A 16,430-nucleotide genomic window follows, 5' to 3' on the forward strand; every position below is an offset into this window, starting at 1 on the left:
ACACACTTGTGACCCACATTCAGGCAATGGATTGTTGGCAACCCTAATCCCCATGCCTGCCAACATGTTCCTATTTCCCCATTCAAGTGGGGAAAATTTGGTTCAAATCGATTAGGTGGTTCACAAGTTAACCCACTTGTGCCTCAAAAGTTTACACGTCTGCCAACTTGGATTGGGGTGGATGACATCATCACAAACTATGCTGTTGGGGTGTCCCTATGTGTCCCTTAAACTGTATCCGATCTGGTTCATATTGGTCCAGGCGTTGCAAAGTTGGGGGGCAGGGACCCACATACATGAACAGACACACATACAGAATGCAGAGTGACCTCATAAGCCTACTGGAAAATAGGCTAAAAATCCACCAGTCTTTCTTCTTGAGAGAACCCTAGGATCCTCTTTTGAATTTCACTTTGGAGATTTGATTTCCCTATTCCAACTCTACACACTGCTATTCACTGCTGGTTTCCAGCAAGTGGTTCCCACCCTGGCATCCAACACAGAGAGGAAAGCAGAGGAAGTGGAAGAATCATGACTCATTTTGCCCTGAATTCTCCTCACTTTTTTCTTTGTTCAAACCTGATGTTTATTTCTGCCTCAGAGGATCATGTGCCACTCAGAAGTTGGCTGTTTACGCCTACCAGATCCAACCCCCCGCCCCCCGCCCCGACCACACCAGCTATTTTAGCCTCAAGTGGGGTGTGTCTGTGCGTATGTATATATAGAACAGATGAAATAAAACCCCTCACTCATAGCTAGCAGGATCACTTCTCGTCTTGGAATTATCATTCCGTTCTTTCAGCACAACTACAACATGGGCAAGCTCCTGGTTTTGTGTGTTGCAATCCTTGCCTGCATCGGTATTGGTAAGACATAAATTTAATTTAAATGTTTTAACATTTCTTCTTGTGCATTATTAAAGGAACAATATCTGGAGCAATTCCTATTTCCTAGAAAAATAGGGGGTATTCATTTTATTATCGCTTGTTTCCAGAGCCTTTTCAGTCTGAAATATTTTTCATTTAGCCAGCCAAATTAAGCAATGTATTAATAGGAAATACAAATGTGTGTGTGTGTATTTCTATACTGCCCAAAACTTGTGTCTCATTAATTCAGATATATATTAACAGGAAAAGGAAGTGTTTGGTGGTTTTGGTGGTTTTGTTTGTTTTTATTAGCAAAAGCATTTCCATAAGTGATGAAGAATGTGCCCCCCTTTTGGATACTGGAGGGAGTAACCTTGCCCCAAAAGTTAACTGCCTCCTAGTAATAGAACAGAAATTTCAAAATAACTCTATAATGCAGTAGAGATCGGTGTATCACTGGCTATTAGTCATGATGGCTATGTGGAACCTCCATGTTCAGAAGCAGTATAACTCTGAATACCAGGTGATGAGGGAGCAGCAGGAGGGGAGGATTATATCCTTTTTGCTGGGCTTGTAGGCTTCTGAGAACCATCTGGTTAGCCACTACAAACAGAACACTGGACTTGATTGATCTCTGGCCTAATCCAGCAGGGTTCTCATGTTGTTATGCAAGCTTGAAATGCTTTTGGTGCCATCCCCCTGAAGCTGGGAGCCCTGTTCCCAGCCTTCTGTGCTTTGCGCTCTATACTACTCTCCTGTCTCCCCAAACAAATGGGAAACCCTGCATCCCAGGACCTCTTTGAAGTAACCTCTTTCAGGTCCAAAAGAGCTGCCTTGATGCTGCCTTCTCCTAGATGCTTTCCTAAACATTCCACTCCTTTCTTAAGCAACCCAAGAGTCCCAGCTGTACTTTATATTTTCCTCTCAGAATAACATTGCGGGGAAGGGTTACTCCCAAAAACTTTCCAGAAGCATAGCTGTGTTCATTTGTTAGGACATAGGAACATGGGGAGCTTCCATATACTGAGTCAGACCATTGGTCTATCTAGCTCAGTATTGCCTACACAGACTGGCAGCAGCTTCTCCAAGGTTGCAGGCAGGAATCTCTCTCAGCCCTGTCTTGGAGAAGCCAGAGAGGGAACTTGAAACCTTCTGCTCTTCCCAGAGCGGCTTCATCCCCTGAGGGGAATCTCTTGCAGTGCTCACACATCAAGTCTCCCATTCATATGCAACCAGGGCAGACCCTGCTTAGCTAAGGGGACAAGTCCTGCTTGCTACCACAAGACCAGCTCTCCTCTCCTCTCACACACACTCCTCTCCTCTCTCACACACCCACACCTTGTGGCATCTTAAAGATAGCAGATTTTGTTTTGGAATGATACATCTAACAAGAGTGTTAGCCCATAATCATTGTTTCCACTGATCTGACATAACCTCTTCTGAAGAGTAATGTAGATATGTTCATAAGAATTTCTTTTAAAGTAACTTTGACTATATGTACAATATCTTCCTTGTCCTCTTTACTGCTGGTTGTTTTTTTTTAAAGAAACCCTAATATGATGTATTATGGCAGAAGAGTGCTAAATTCCATTTCATCAGATGATGTGGACTCTGGCCTACACACACACTCACAAACACACATACACACACATTGCCACAATAAATCTGTGATTCATTAAGATGCCACGAGACTCTTTAGCTGTAAAAATTTCCAGTGAATGTTCTTGGTTTTGAGGACCTACCCAACTTGAGCATCATCCAAGGAGATTAAGTGATGGAGTGATCGTAGAGGTCACTGTTCAACCCCTTCAGCCATCTCAGTACATTTCAACAGCCATTGAGAAAAGCAATTCTTTCTGTTTCCCCATTTAAGAATGGTCCTTCGGGTTAGCAACCACTGTGCAAGCAACCAATTATTCGCGTGATAGGGCATTCCAGTGGCCATTTGGAAATCCAGTGTAGTCCTGTGGCTACTCACAAAGAACCAAGGCATTCCAGTGGCCATTTTGTGCCATTTTACTAAGTAGCCAGTCAACTGCCATTGGGATTGCCCTCCAAGCCTCCACATTTCTGCCTGTGCAAAAAAAATCTCCTCCTGTCTTCCTGATGCTTGGTTGCAGTACCTCATGCTTTAAAACCTTGCAAATCTCTTTAATGTGGAGAGTGAAGAGTAACAAGAATGTCAAGGCCCTTAGAGGAATGAGCAACTTGAAGGCAGTGTTTGCCTTGGAGGATATGGAATGGGGGACATTAACTGATAAAATCATATTTCTAAAGAGGGTGGCGGCCGTACATGGTTGATTAGACCAAAGGAATGCTGTGCAGTTGCTGGGAAATGTTGTTTTAAAAAATGACAAAATGGACACCAGTCAGGGATGGGCTGGGACAACCTTGATGCTGAGATAAGAAAATGCATGTCCAAACATATAGAAGTCTCATTCTTGTAAAGGCTCACTCACGCTCTCTCTCTCGCTCTCGCTCTCTCTCTCTCTCTCACACACACACACACAACACACACACACACCTTGGTCAACTGCCTTAAGACAAAGAAAATTCACTAGAACTGAAACAAATCTCAGGGGAAATTCTCAGACAATATTTTTACTTTACATTAGCATGGCCTATTTCTTTTATAGCTGAGCCCTGTGGTACCTGAAAGAGTAACAAATGTGGAACATGTTTCCAGTCCAGAAGTTGTTTTCATAAAGAGATGTTTATACAACAAACAGCCCTTGTGTCATGTAAACATCATGAGATCTCTACATGACATCACACAAAATGTCATGATCTTATCTTTTGGACATATATCTGGCCCCAAGTTACTTATCTCTCATTTTCTTCCCTTATTCCAATTTCAGTGGTGTCAAATTGAGGATAAGAGAATTAAATATTAATATAATGGGAGTTTCCATAGAGAATGAAAGCTGCTGAAGTAAATGCTTTAAATGTTATATACTGGCGTGGCATAACTTATGTATATAATTTGCTTTGAGATATATTACAGCATATTGTATGCTAGAGCACACATGTCGCAGTTGAAATTAAGAAGCTTTCTGTTAAGGCCATTTTTAAAGGAGAGATAAGGAACAAGAGAGCCTGGATGGGTCAAATATTAGAAGAACATGCAGCAGACAAAAGGACTGAATTGACAAATCGTTTTTGGCACAATCTGCAACTTCAAATTTGAATGGGGAAGAAGAACAGGGAGGAAGTAACTTTGGGCCAGATATGTGTTCAACAGATAACAAGATGAAGTGCGGGCTGTCTTCTCTGATAGAAAACAATTCCTGGACTTGGAAAGATGTTTTGGGTACTTGGACTGGGAGGGGGTGAAAGGATGCAATTCTGGACCAATCAGAAGAGCACACCTGTATGTTTTGGGGCAGTTTAGGCTATATAAAAGAGACTTCTCAATGTCCAAGGCCAGGTGAAGGGAAGACAAAGATGTCCATGCTGCTTGAGTAAAGAAAGCAATCTGACTCTTCAAGTCAGGACCCTGACTTCCTTCCATTCAGTGCCTGGCCAGCATTGTGTTGTAGGAGGCAGTGATACATAGTGGGTAAGTCTGTCTTCATAGCAATTAATTGAATGTTGATCGATAATTAAGGAAGAGGTAGGGCCGGGTGTGTGTGTGTGTGTGTGTGTGTGAGAGAGAGAGAGAGAGAGAGAGAGAAGGAACTAGATGTCGGAACTCTGGATTACCGTTTGTGGGTTGATTTATTCTAGCCCCTGGACTAGTAGGGGGAGTAGAGAAACTTCTATAAGCTTAGCGTCTACCTGATCCTTCAGAAGTGTTTTCTGGGAGAGTAAGATATGTTTGACCACACAATCCAAACCCCTCACAGATTCCTTCAGAAGAAAGCACAAGCAGACTTACCCTTGGGTCTGAATAGAAGAAGGGAAAGCTAGGGCTTCTGAATTTCTTCTATTTATTTATGAGCCTGTTTTCAACAGAAAATCATCAGTACAAGTAGGCCCTGCCCAAGCCCCACCACAGAAGGAAGACTGGGAGTGGCAAAGGCACTGCCACACCACCACCAGCAGCCTGCTAATGCTGTGCTTGGTGGGGTAGACAGCAAAAGTGGTGACAGATCCATGGCCTGAGTCCACTGAGTCACCACCTCCAGCCTCAGAGGCAGCAGGATGCCTCTGAGTCCCAGTTGCAGGGGAGTAACAGCAGGAGAGAGGGCACGCCCTCAACTCCTGCCTGTAGGCTTCCAGCGGCATCTGAAACAGGATGCTGGACTAGATGGGCCTTGGGCCTGATCCAGCAGGGCTGTTCTTGTGTTCTCGGAGTATCTGATGAGGAAAGCCACTTCAAATGAAACTCGCAGCATTAGGGATGCAGCCCCTCCCCTCCCTACTGCAAGTTTTCTTTTGTGTAGATTCACACACAGCTCACTTCTGTGTTTACCTTGTGGTCAATGGCTTCCTAGAGGAGACAGGATGCCATGTCTCCCTCTCCCACAAGGGTTTAGTAATTAAAGCACCCTCTGTGATCTGACTCTGTTGAAGTACACACACACACACACATGCACTTCTGCTTAATTGGTTTGTGAATCAGACTGCCCGTTAGCCATCAGCCTTGGCTTTCTATTCCTCCCACCCCGCCACGATCCCAACACACACACACACACACACACGTCCCCAGCATGTGTCAGCCCTCCTGCAGCATTGCCTCTGCTTTTGCAGCCCCATCCCAGCTTGGAGGGCATGCAAGGAAATGCTCGTTTCCGCAAGGGACTGCAAATCCTCCTCCCAGATATCCCCCCTCCAAAAACTTTCAAAGAGCAAAAAGCCTGAAAACGGAGTTTTCAACTCTTTGCTTCAGGGTAGAAGGCAAGGCCGCTAGGTAGCTTTGTTTTTGCATTCCATAGGTGTGACTTGCTCTTATCATGTAAATGTAAAGACTGATGTCAGTGCTTTGCATTGGATTTCCCGGAAAATTTGGAAAACCAGCATTTAAAAACCTCGGAAATAAACCAAGTTGAGCTGAAATCCAGCAGGAAAAGCCCGATTTGTGTGTGGGGTGCTTCCAAAGACACCGAACTGACCTCTGTAGTGAGAATACACAGCCTGCCTCACAGAGGAGATTTGGGGTAAAGCCCCTGTGTGGGAAAGCTCCAGTTGAGTTAGTTTAAGGGGGAAATTTCCATATTTCTTATGGGAGCCACACCTTAACAATGGCTTTTTGATTGAGCATATTCAGACTAGTCCATGGAAACATGATTAATACAAGTTTGGGCTGCAAAACAAAACAGGACCAGTTTTGAGGAAAGAACAAAACAAATGTTATGCAACTGTTCTTCAATGTCTGTGAGAAGGGTATTTATAAGAGCAGTTTTGGAAATCCTTTTCTAAGAGCTGGGGATGGATGATCATGAGTCAGAGAGAGTCTTGGCTGACCACAAGAAGAAGAGGAAAAAGCGACATTTTAGAGCAAGAGCCTAGCCACCAGACCAGTGGATTTCAGACCTCCTAATCTCTTCAGCACTAATTTGTCTACTCTCTATATGGTAGCTGCAGAATCTCTGAACACTCCTGAAGATTCTGGGCTATGTTCTAAGGCACAGCAACCATTCCTATGGTTGCTAGCCAGGCTTCTTAGACCTAGTTAGTCAAGCAGGGCCTCACAAATTGAGATCGTGAGGTCATTCACACAATCAAAAACTGTGTTCTAACTGGGTTTGGGAGCTGTGTGTGCTCCCAGTTTTAGGTTGTGTGGAAGCAAGGTAGGAGGAAAACCTGGGTAGAAGTGATTATGTGGAAGCAAGGTAGGAGGAAAAGCTACCCAGGTTTCCCTCCTACCTTGCTTCCACACAATCACTTTTACCCAGTTTTTCCTCTTACCTTGCTCCCACACAACCAAAAACTTGGGAGCACACACAGCTCCCAAGGCCAGTTAGAACACAGTTTTTGATTGTGTGAATGATCTCCATGTCTTAGAACACATACAACATCCCTCAGTAGCTGCCTCTTGCAGGGGAATCTGGCCACCATTACCAGTCCTCTCATGGAGTAACCTCTGATAAAAGCTGTCAAGGAACTCCAGAGTTGTTAGGAACCTGAAGACCATAGCTTCTGCCTGATTAAAGACCTAATGACATTTGGGTCAGACTCAGACGTGTAACAAGGGTGGGGCAGCCAGGGCATGTGCCCTAGGCACAGCTGAGGGGGGTGCAATGTGCCTGCCATGCCCCACCTGCACCCTCAGCACCACCAAAAAAAATCCCCCCCCAATTTGTTTTTAGTCTGGGCGGTGCCCGGAGCCCCTCCCCCTCCCTGGCGCAGGAGCGCAAAGTGCCTGCCATGCCCTGCCCACGCCCCCAGCACCATAAAAAAGGTGTTTTTTTTAAAAAATTGAGTCCCGGCGCCCCTCCCTGGTGCAGGAGTGCAAAGTGCCTGCCATTCTCCGCCCGTGCCCCCCGGCACCACAAAAAAAAGTGAAAAAAGTTGGGGGTTTTAGTCCCAGCGGCGGCACCCCACCCTGGCATGCCTCACGGCTCACCAGTAGCGAGATCTGTCTGGGCTGGGTGGGCGCTCTCCCATTGGCTCCTGGTGTCGAACAGAGGAGCGGAGAGCATGCGCCGCACTGCTGGACGACAAGGAGCAGCACAGCGTGCTGCCCTCATGTCGGGTGTACTGATGCTGCTCATGGCCTGGCTGAATGGGAAGTTAGTTTTTTTAAAAAACCATTTATTTTCTTTAAATTTACCCAGGGGTGTCAGGGGGAGGGTTGAGGAAAACAGGTGGGGTGGGGGCAAGCATGCTTACTGGCTTCTGGGAGGTTGTTTGGGGTGGCTGGAAGCGGGTGACCTCCCTATCCCACCCTTTCCACCTAGCCTGAGCCTTGTGTGTGTGTGTGTTTAAACTTTATTTTCTTTAAATTTACGAGGGGGGAGGGTTGAGGAAAATGGATGGGGGTGGGCGCGGTGGGCTTGCTTGAGCTGTGCTGGCTGGCTCTTGTTCGTTTTGGGGCTCAGCGGGGTTGTCTGGGGGTGGCGGCCGGCAGCGGGTGACCTCCCCACCCCCGACAGCAAGAGGTGGTGGTGGCAGAGAGCCTGCCTTCCCCCTAGCCTTAGCGGCGCACCCTGGGCTGGCTGGGGTGGCGAGAGAGAGCTAGGCTGGGGGACTAGGAGGGACGCCATGCGGGCGGACTCTGACTCTCTGGGAGCAGATTTCTGGGCTTGGTGCAGGCAGGCAGCAGCGGCAAGGAAGCTCTCGCGATGCCCGAGGGAGCCGCCTGCGCCTGCTGGTAGCTCTCTGCCATCCATAGCGGCCTCCTCCTCTCCTCCTCCTCCCAATGGCGCCCCCCTCCCCCAAGTCAAGCCAGGCCAGCCGCGAAAGGTGCCGAAGCTGGAAGCCTGCTCGGTGTCTCAGGGAGTGGCGTGGCGGAGGCGGCCGGCGGGGCAGAGCGAGAGAGAGAAGAGAGAGCCTTCCTGGCTTGTCCTGAGGTATGCGCGGGGCGTGGGTTAGCTGGCGCGGCGCCCTGGCTGGCGCTCACAGCAGGAGGAGGACTGGAGAGACAGAAGACGAGAGAGAGGTTCTTAACCTCCTTCTCCTTCTCTCGGCTCAGTCAGAGTGGAGGAAGCCGTGAGGCGATCTATGATATCTATCATAGACTCTTCCTGCTCCAGAGCGCTTACTGTGTGCCACAGAGTCATTATATACTGAGTTGCCAACTTAGTCCCAAGCCAGAAATGCTGCCTGTCTCTTTAAAAGTTCCGCAGCACCCTTGCTGTGTATACAGTCATTGTACCTCTTACTCATAGATGATCTATGGCCCGCCACCCCACGAGAGAGCAAAGGCTAAAACGCAGAGATGTGTAATTGATCTGATTGGCAAATAAAATCACAAGAGTATTCTAATGATGAGCTACTGTTGTATTATATTGAAACAAAAATAAATATTTTAAAACTGAACTTGAAAAACATGCTGTTAATAAATAACAAAAATGCATTCATCTTAACAATCAGTAATTCATAGTTGTTTGTATAAGTTACAGCTTAGTAAATGAAACTGTAAGAAAACGAAGATGTAAAAAGAATTCATTTTATTTGAATAAAATCACCTAGTTGGGTTTCTGCCTGTCTAGCAGCAGTTTAAAACACTGATGGCAAGTTGGCATGATTCAAATTAGACAATTCTCTTTTTCAAATTACTTTTAGGAAACTAAACATACATGCATGCATATATGAGTAATTACATTAATGTGCAATTAATCACAGACATCTAAACGTCTGCAGATTTAATGCTGGATATTAATTCTTATTTGTACTGCCCAAAACAACTCTCTGGGCAGTTTACAAATTGAGTGTCAGTTATGAATAAATAATAAATAAGTGCCTGTTTTACATTTGGTTTTTAGGACTTGTGTAATTGTTGATTTTGCCATGACTGAATAATAAAAAACAGCATATTCTCCCATTGTTTTACCCTTGGGAGTTTAGAGTTCTCCCAAATAAGTTGTGTTAAAGATCATTCAAGCCACTGGTTCACAATGTTCAGGTTTAAAATCTCTGGCTTCATTAATACAAAATGACAGTGATAGGCCTAGTTTGATGCCAGAATCTTTTTGGCATTTTCAGTATTGTGATTAGTATCCACAGTTGTACAAATTCTTCTTGTTCATACACGTAGAAGAGCCTTTTGGTTGCAGTGCAGCCACCTAAGGGCGCAGCGGGGAAATGACTTGACTTAGAAAGCCAGAGGTTGCCGGTGCAGTTCGAATCCCCGCTAGGATGGTTCCCAAACTATGGGAAACACCTATATCAGGCAGCAGTGACATAGGAAGGTGCTGAAAGGCATCACTTCATATTGCGTGGGAGATGGTAATGGTAACCCCCGCCTGTATTCTACCATCTTCACCACTGCAAGGATCCTTCCTGGTTAAATAGTTAGTCAGGATTAGTGAGCTCAGTGGAGCTTGACTTGTATTTTTGTAATTTTGTTTTTTGTATTTTGGAGCGAATATTATGGTAAAAGACAAGTTTTCTGAAAGATGCGTGTCAGATATTTGGACAGGGGGTGCCGGGGGGGCGCAATTTCAGTGCTTGCCCTAGGCGCCGTTTTCCCTAGTTATGCCTCTGAGGTGGCCCATAGCCGCCGCCGCCCCCCCCCCCCCCGACTAGTAGCTGTTGATAGACCTCTCCTCCATGAGAACTGGAAGTCCTGTGTGGGAAAGCTCCTGTTCCATTTTTTCCCCTTCAAAAATTCAAGTAGGGTGTGGTTTCTTGAGTTACTATGACTCAGATGCATGGAAAAAATTTCTCTCCACTACTTCTCATTCCCTCCTGAATGAAATTATTTTATTTGTATTTCATAAATTTTTTTCTAAAACCTTCCTTCCTTACCACAACCAAATATATGCTAGCAAATATGTAACTTTTGATTTGTTTTGTTTGCTTGTTTTTAACCCCTGCTAACTGGGCAAAGAGGCGCTTTTTACCGAGGTGATTCTCTTTATTTAGCAGGGGGAGAGTAACTGGCCCTATCCACCCCCAGCACAGTACTTCCAGTGACTGTTGCTAGTGTGTGTCTTATGTTTCTTTTTAGAATGTGAGCCCTTTGGGGACAGGGAGCCATCTTATTTGTTATTTCTCTTTGTAAACCACCCTGAGCCATTTTTGGAAGGGCGGTATAGAAATTGAATTATTATTATTATTATTATTATTATTATTATTATTATTATTATTATTATTTAATGTCCCCCCCCGATAATGTGTAGGGATAAAAGATGAAAAGCAAGCAGTCTTTAGATATAACACCACAAAATAAATGATGTGAAAGGAAGTCAGAAAGAATGACTTTCTATTAAGAAAGTAGTTGCTTAATATGGCGAGTCTAGGTGTACTCTGGCACTTCAAGAGTTTTTCTTTCTTTCTTTCTTTCTTTCTTTCTTTCTTTCTTTCTTTCTTTCTTTTTCTTTGCCCCTTTTGCCCTCATTTTCATCCCGTGGGCTTTTATTTTCTCCCTACACTGAGGCAGCAGCAAGGTGGCAAGGGGAGAGCAGTTCAGTTTGTTCAGGAGTGGAGAGGCCGGCAGCTTGCTGACGGTAGGCAAGTCCATAGCAGAGGAAAAATATAACTGTGGAAATCCACAGAGGCGGAGCTGTAATAGAGCACGTGGGCTAAAAGAACCTGCCGTACCCTGCATCAAGGAGCTGTGGAGTGTCTGGAAGGCTCCTGCCGTTGCCAGTTTCGTCCTTTGGTGGCTGGCCCAGCTCTGCCCCTCCTCCTTCTATTAGCTGGGCTCCCAGCCAATGGAAGGAGGGTGTGCATGTGGTCCATGACTACCACCAGCCGCCTCCTTTGGTGGCTGGCCAGGCTCTGCCCCATCAGCCAGGAGCCTGGCTGATGGAAAGTGGATGGGTAGAGCTGTGTAAGTGGGGTGCACATGCATGTGAGCATGCACACTGCCACGGGGGGGCACCATGGGGAAGCCACCCATGTCATGAACATGGGCCCACTCTCCTCTCACTACGCCCCTGGATGTCTGACTCCTGGCTCAGGGCTCACATTTAGCAAGTATGCTATGCCAGCTTTCCTGACTGTCCCGCCCGTCCTGCCCTCCTCCTGCAGAGAGACAATTCTCAGTTCCTTTCAGAATGGCCTTCATCAAACCAAGCTCAACAGGACTGCCAACCTTTGACGTAGCCCCTATATCTGTCCCTCGGACAACAAGCTGTGGTTTGTAGCAGACAGTTCTGTTAGCTCCATGCCATTAAAAGCTCCATCTGCTGGTTTCTGCAGATGGAACCTCTGTCACAAGGGCAGGAGCAGGCCAGGGGACAACTCTAGTCCATAGCACATCCCTGAGAAGTAGGGTGCCAGCTTTCCACCCTGCCTTGTGGTTGTGCCTTTCACAGCAGGTTTATGTAGAAACGTTATCACTTGCTAACGTCTGCACACGTAAAACTGCTCTCAAGAATCAAAAGCACAGGTCAAGAAAGTTTATTTTTCTGATTGGTTAGCAATAGTAATGAGGAGAGCTCGCAACCCCCACACTTGAATTTTCGAAACACTACCCCCTTCCCAGAGAAGCCAGATGTCTTGTCTTCTGTTGCCCTTATGCTAAAAGACTACATGCAAACCCCATCCTATCAAAGAAAGTCTTGCCACCTTTAGGGCAGAGAGAGACTGTGTGCCTTTAACAGCTGGATAGTCTTCAAGAGATGATTTCCCTGTCGTGAAATGCAGTGATGGGGAGAGCTTCACCTGGAGCATTTCCAAATGGGGCTTTTAACTCAGAGTGGAGGGTGTGCATTCACACATCAGCCAGATTCACACCAAAGTCCGTGCGAGATATTGGGGAGCATCTCACACACAATTCGAGTTTTTCTTTTGTGCATTAGGACATAGTTTGATTTATGTCCAGGATTTTTTTATTTTTTTTAAAACAACCCACTTTTTGCATCGGTTTCTTAGGGCAGATTTGAACTCACAGTAAAGCCTCGCAGTAAACCTGCTGTCTGGGAAAGCTCCAGCTGACCTTATGCCTGTCACACAACTTTTAAAGGCACAAGAGCAACATTAGGAGGAAAATGAGGCCTCCCTAAGGGGTTGCAGAGCAGACAGGATGACGGGGGCGGGGCTGTAAACCTTTAATATGGCTTGGATGTTTAATGATATGTTTTCAATTAAATTTTTGGTATCTAGTGGTTTGGAAACTCCTCCAAATACAGTTATTAGTAGTAGGATATTTAACAGCAAGCCACATACAGGAAATTTTGGTGTGGGGTAAGTAAAAACACCCACACAACCATCTGCACTGCCACACCAGTCTACACATGGTCTTCAGTGTGCTTTGTGTCCTACAGCAGGAAAAAAAATATTTCATATCATGGTTTAATTTTTAGTTGTTTGGTGGCTGCCTTGTGTGGTTTCCTGTTGCCTGCTGCATATGAATGGTATATTGTTGATGTTTTCATCTGATATGTTGGTTGCCGTTTGAGGGTGCTGTACAGTCCTTGGAGCACTATGGAGCATAAAGTGATGCATTATACTCCCCCAAAAGACACTTTAATAAAGGCAGTTAATATATATTTTTAATAAAATACGAATATGTAATGATAGCTCAATAGAACTATGGGCAGAAGCAATATAGCTTTGAAAACCAGGTAGTGGAAACAAAATAATGGGGGTGGGGATTGCCTTGGCATCCTGAGTGTGAGTTCCCCAGAAGCCTCTGGCTGGCCAGTGACTTCTGTGACTCCAGTGATTTGGAAGCCAAGGGGTCTAATTTAGGTCAGGATGCTTGACTAGATGGACTTCTTTTCTAATCCAGATGGGCTCATCGTAAGGTTAAACTACTTGTTCCACATAGACATTTGAAACTGCAGTCTGCAATGCCCCCCTGCTTTGTTTGAAAGAACAACTGGGGTGGGGGATGAGAGGATGGATGGGAAGCATACAAACTGCCTTGCACAAGGCCTATCTAGTCCAGCATCTTGTTTTTTACAGTGGCCCACCTGATGCCTCTGGGAAGCCCACAGGCAAGAGCTGAGGGCATGCCTTCTCTCCTGCTGTTGCTTCCCTGCAACTGGTACTCAGAGGCATCCTGCCTCTGAGGCTGGAGGTGGCTTATAGCCCTCAGACTAATAGCCATTGATTGACCTGCCCTCCATTAATCTGTCCAAGCCCCTTTTAAAGCCATCCAAGCTGGTGGCCATCACCACATCCCATGGCAGAGAATTCCATAGATTCATTGTGCACTGGGGAAAGTGCTTCCTTTTGTCCGTCATAAATCTCCTGGCCTTCAGTTTCATGGGATGACCCCTGGTTCTAGTGTTGCGAGGGAGGGAGAAAAACAAATCTCTGTCTCTTCTCACCACACAGGATTGCCAATTGTGACTGAAGCTATTCCTGGAAATTCCCCCTCCCCCCATATTTTTCACAATATGAAGGCATTCAGATGTCCAGGGTTGCTTTCAAGAATTGTCTGAAGATGGATGCTGTGTCCTAGGGGCTCCAGGCTACTCATGGAGGTGCTGATTTCCATGCTCATTTTATTTATTATTACCCTGTCAAACCTTATAACCCATATTTTAAATCCTCAAAATATAGATTTCTCTCCCCCCCAAAAAAAACAAACTGAGGAGTTGCTCTGAAGTTTTTCCTCTGTCTGCACCCGTCAGTAGCTATTTCTAAATATGCTGCCACCTCCTGGCTCCCTCCAAATCCCCTTTAGCTGTTCTTCCCTCTGAGCAGTTGCAGATGCAGGTTTGCTGCCCTCACAGCCATGCGCCTGGAACCCACATGGGAATCATGCGGGGAATTTCTTGCTGAAGAGGGGACCATTTGAAGCAGAAAACCCTAACCCTCCACTCCCTGTAATGTTCCTCGGTCCATTAATATAGGCAACAGGAATGAGGCAACATACAGCTTTAATCTGCAGAGAGACCTCCGCAGTTCACACAGCAGTTCTAAGCCTTGCTGTGCCCTCACAGCACTGTGCATTTTCTTAGGGTATGTCCATACATGACATTGTTAATGAATGTCCTATAGAAAAGAATATCTATACATTACAAAGTGATCTGTTATGAGGGTTACAACAGGCATAATACGCAAGAGAGTTTCTGAATGGGAATTTCCAGAGTTGTTAAAAGATGTTTCCCCAGATGGTGGGCTTAACCATGGAATTAAGTGGGGTAAAGTAGAACAAGTTATGAGGTAATATATTAGCCACATATAAGTGCAATAAAGATAATTCGAAGAGACCTGGGGGCCACTTACATACAGCTGCTTTAATAGGGTTCCTGTCGGTCCTTTCCCATTTTTTTCTGTGCGCCGTTCAAGTCTGTGTAGGGTGTACCACTCCCAGTGGTACTTTATGGTGAACATAAGGACATAAGAAGGCTTTTCATAAAGCCTTGGGTTTTTTGCTTTTTTTAAAAAAAGTGTTTAACATTTGCTTGGTGATCTTGTGGGACATCGTATGCACTCACCCCATGTGGTGTTCTGCAAGATGACCAAGCAAATGGTGTGGGGTTTTTTAGAAAATAAAAAAGTGAGGCTTTAAGTAAAGCCTACTTATGTTCTTATGTTCACCATAAAGTACCACTGGGAATCAAACCGAGTCAGGAGACTTTTCAAAAGGGAAAAAAAAGAGATACGTTTTATTAAAAGAGGAAAATAAAACTTAGTGCCTGTGAATATTGTCCCACAAGATCATCAAGCAATTTTTCTAAATAAAAAAAGCAAGGCTTTAAGAAAAGGTGCTGTATCAGCATGGCCCCTCCACACATCTCAGAAGAAACATCGATGTATATTCGATATATCGAAGTATCCCAGAAAGTCATTGTAAAAAGTGGGACTTTTTAGGATGGAGATAATGTGGGCTAGGCTCCAATGCGCAGGGGGGAAACTGATTCATGTATGGAGTGTTCCCCAATATCTTGCACAGACTACAATATAAATCTGCCCAATGTCTGAATGCATACCTGCCCTTCTCATGGTGCAGCAGAGTAAAATTGCCATCTTGGAATGGCCAGGGAGTCATGCTATCAGAGGCGTATCTAGGGAAAATAGCGCCTAGGGCAAGCACTGAACTTGCGCCCCCGTCCCCTAACACCCATCTTTCAGATAACTTTACCATAATATCTGCTGAAAAATACAAGTCAAGCTCGTTAATCTTTTCATATTTCAAAAAACTATTTAGCAGTGGACGTAGCCAGACCAAAAAATGCTGGGAAACTACAAATTTCAGTATACTGGGGCTCCTGAAATACCCAAATACTATGTGGAGGTGTACTTGGAAAACTAAACAGAAGTGCCTGTCTAATTCTCTACTATGCATCTACTAGCATCACTATTACATAAGTTTTAAAAATAAATGGAGAATTTGACTTTTCCCAGATACTCTGGAAATAATTAAAGTATATGCACAGTAAACTGTGTCACTGCTTGGAATATATTCTAGTCTTTAAGAAAGACAGTTAAAATGAGAGAAAGAGAGCAAGAAACTCCCAGTAGGCCTTAATACTAAGGATTCCACACTGATTCAAAGACAAACTCACCATTAATAGCCATATTATTAAGACATCACATTTAAATCACTTATCACAAGAAGCAAAATAAGAGCAAATGAATACAATCCTAGCTCATAAGCTTCAGCTCAGTATTCACAAGCCCTGATTCTCTGTACATAGTGACAAACTGAATATGTGTACAGTGACTTATATTTTAAAAAAAATTTAAAAATTACCTGTAGCCCCTTCATGGGTGGGATCTGCAAAGGTTCCTCTCCCTCCTCCTTCAAGTGGCGCCCGGGGCACCTACCCTGCCTGCCCCACCCTAGATATGCCCCTGCATGCTATGCTCAATGCACTTACAATCTGTGTACAGTGTAGACATGTATAGATCAATAAGCATGTACGGGTGGTCTTCATTATCTGTGGGGGTGCCATTCTTGGCTACAATCGTGGATAATGGAACTATGGATAATGAAACCTTGAGGCAATGGGAAATGGGGCATTAGGTTCCTGGAGGCTAAAAAACCAGCTAAAAGTAAGAGAAATAAAGTGCCATACCATGCTCTGTGGCTCTCCAGCTGTCCCACAATAA

The 16,430-nt window shown here is 45.0% G+C and overlaps 1 protein-coding gene across 1 annotated transcript in view; it reads left to right on the forward strand.

The window, feature by feature from the left end:
- Positions 1-687: 687 nt before the first annotated feature.
- Positions 688-16,430, forward strand: part of LOC128347348 (sperm acrosome membrane-associated protein 4-like) — a 38,753-nt gene continuing 23,010 nt past the window's right edge. Inside the window, exon 1 of the mRNA XM_053301837.1 lies at positions 688-866. Coding sequence (XP_053157812.1) covers positions 815-866 — 52 coding nt within the window. The 5' untranslated portion in view covers positions 688-814. The remainder of the gene's footprint in view (positions 867-16,430) is intronic.

The sequence above is a fragment of the Hemicordylus capensis genome, chromosome 2 (assembly GCF_027244095.1).
Source record: "Hemicordylus capensis ecotype Gifberg chromosome 2, rHemCap1.1.pri, whole genome shotgun sequence".
In the NCBI taxonomy this organism is placed as follows: domain Eukaryota; kingdom Metazoa; phylum Chordata; class Lepidosauria; order Squamata; family Cordylidae; genus Hemicordylus; species Hemicordylus capensis.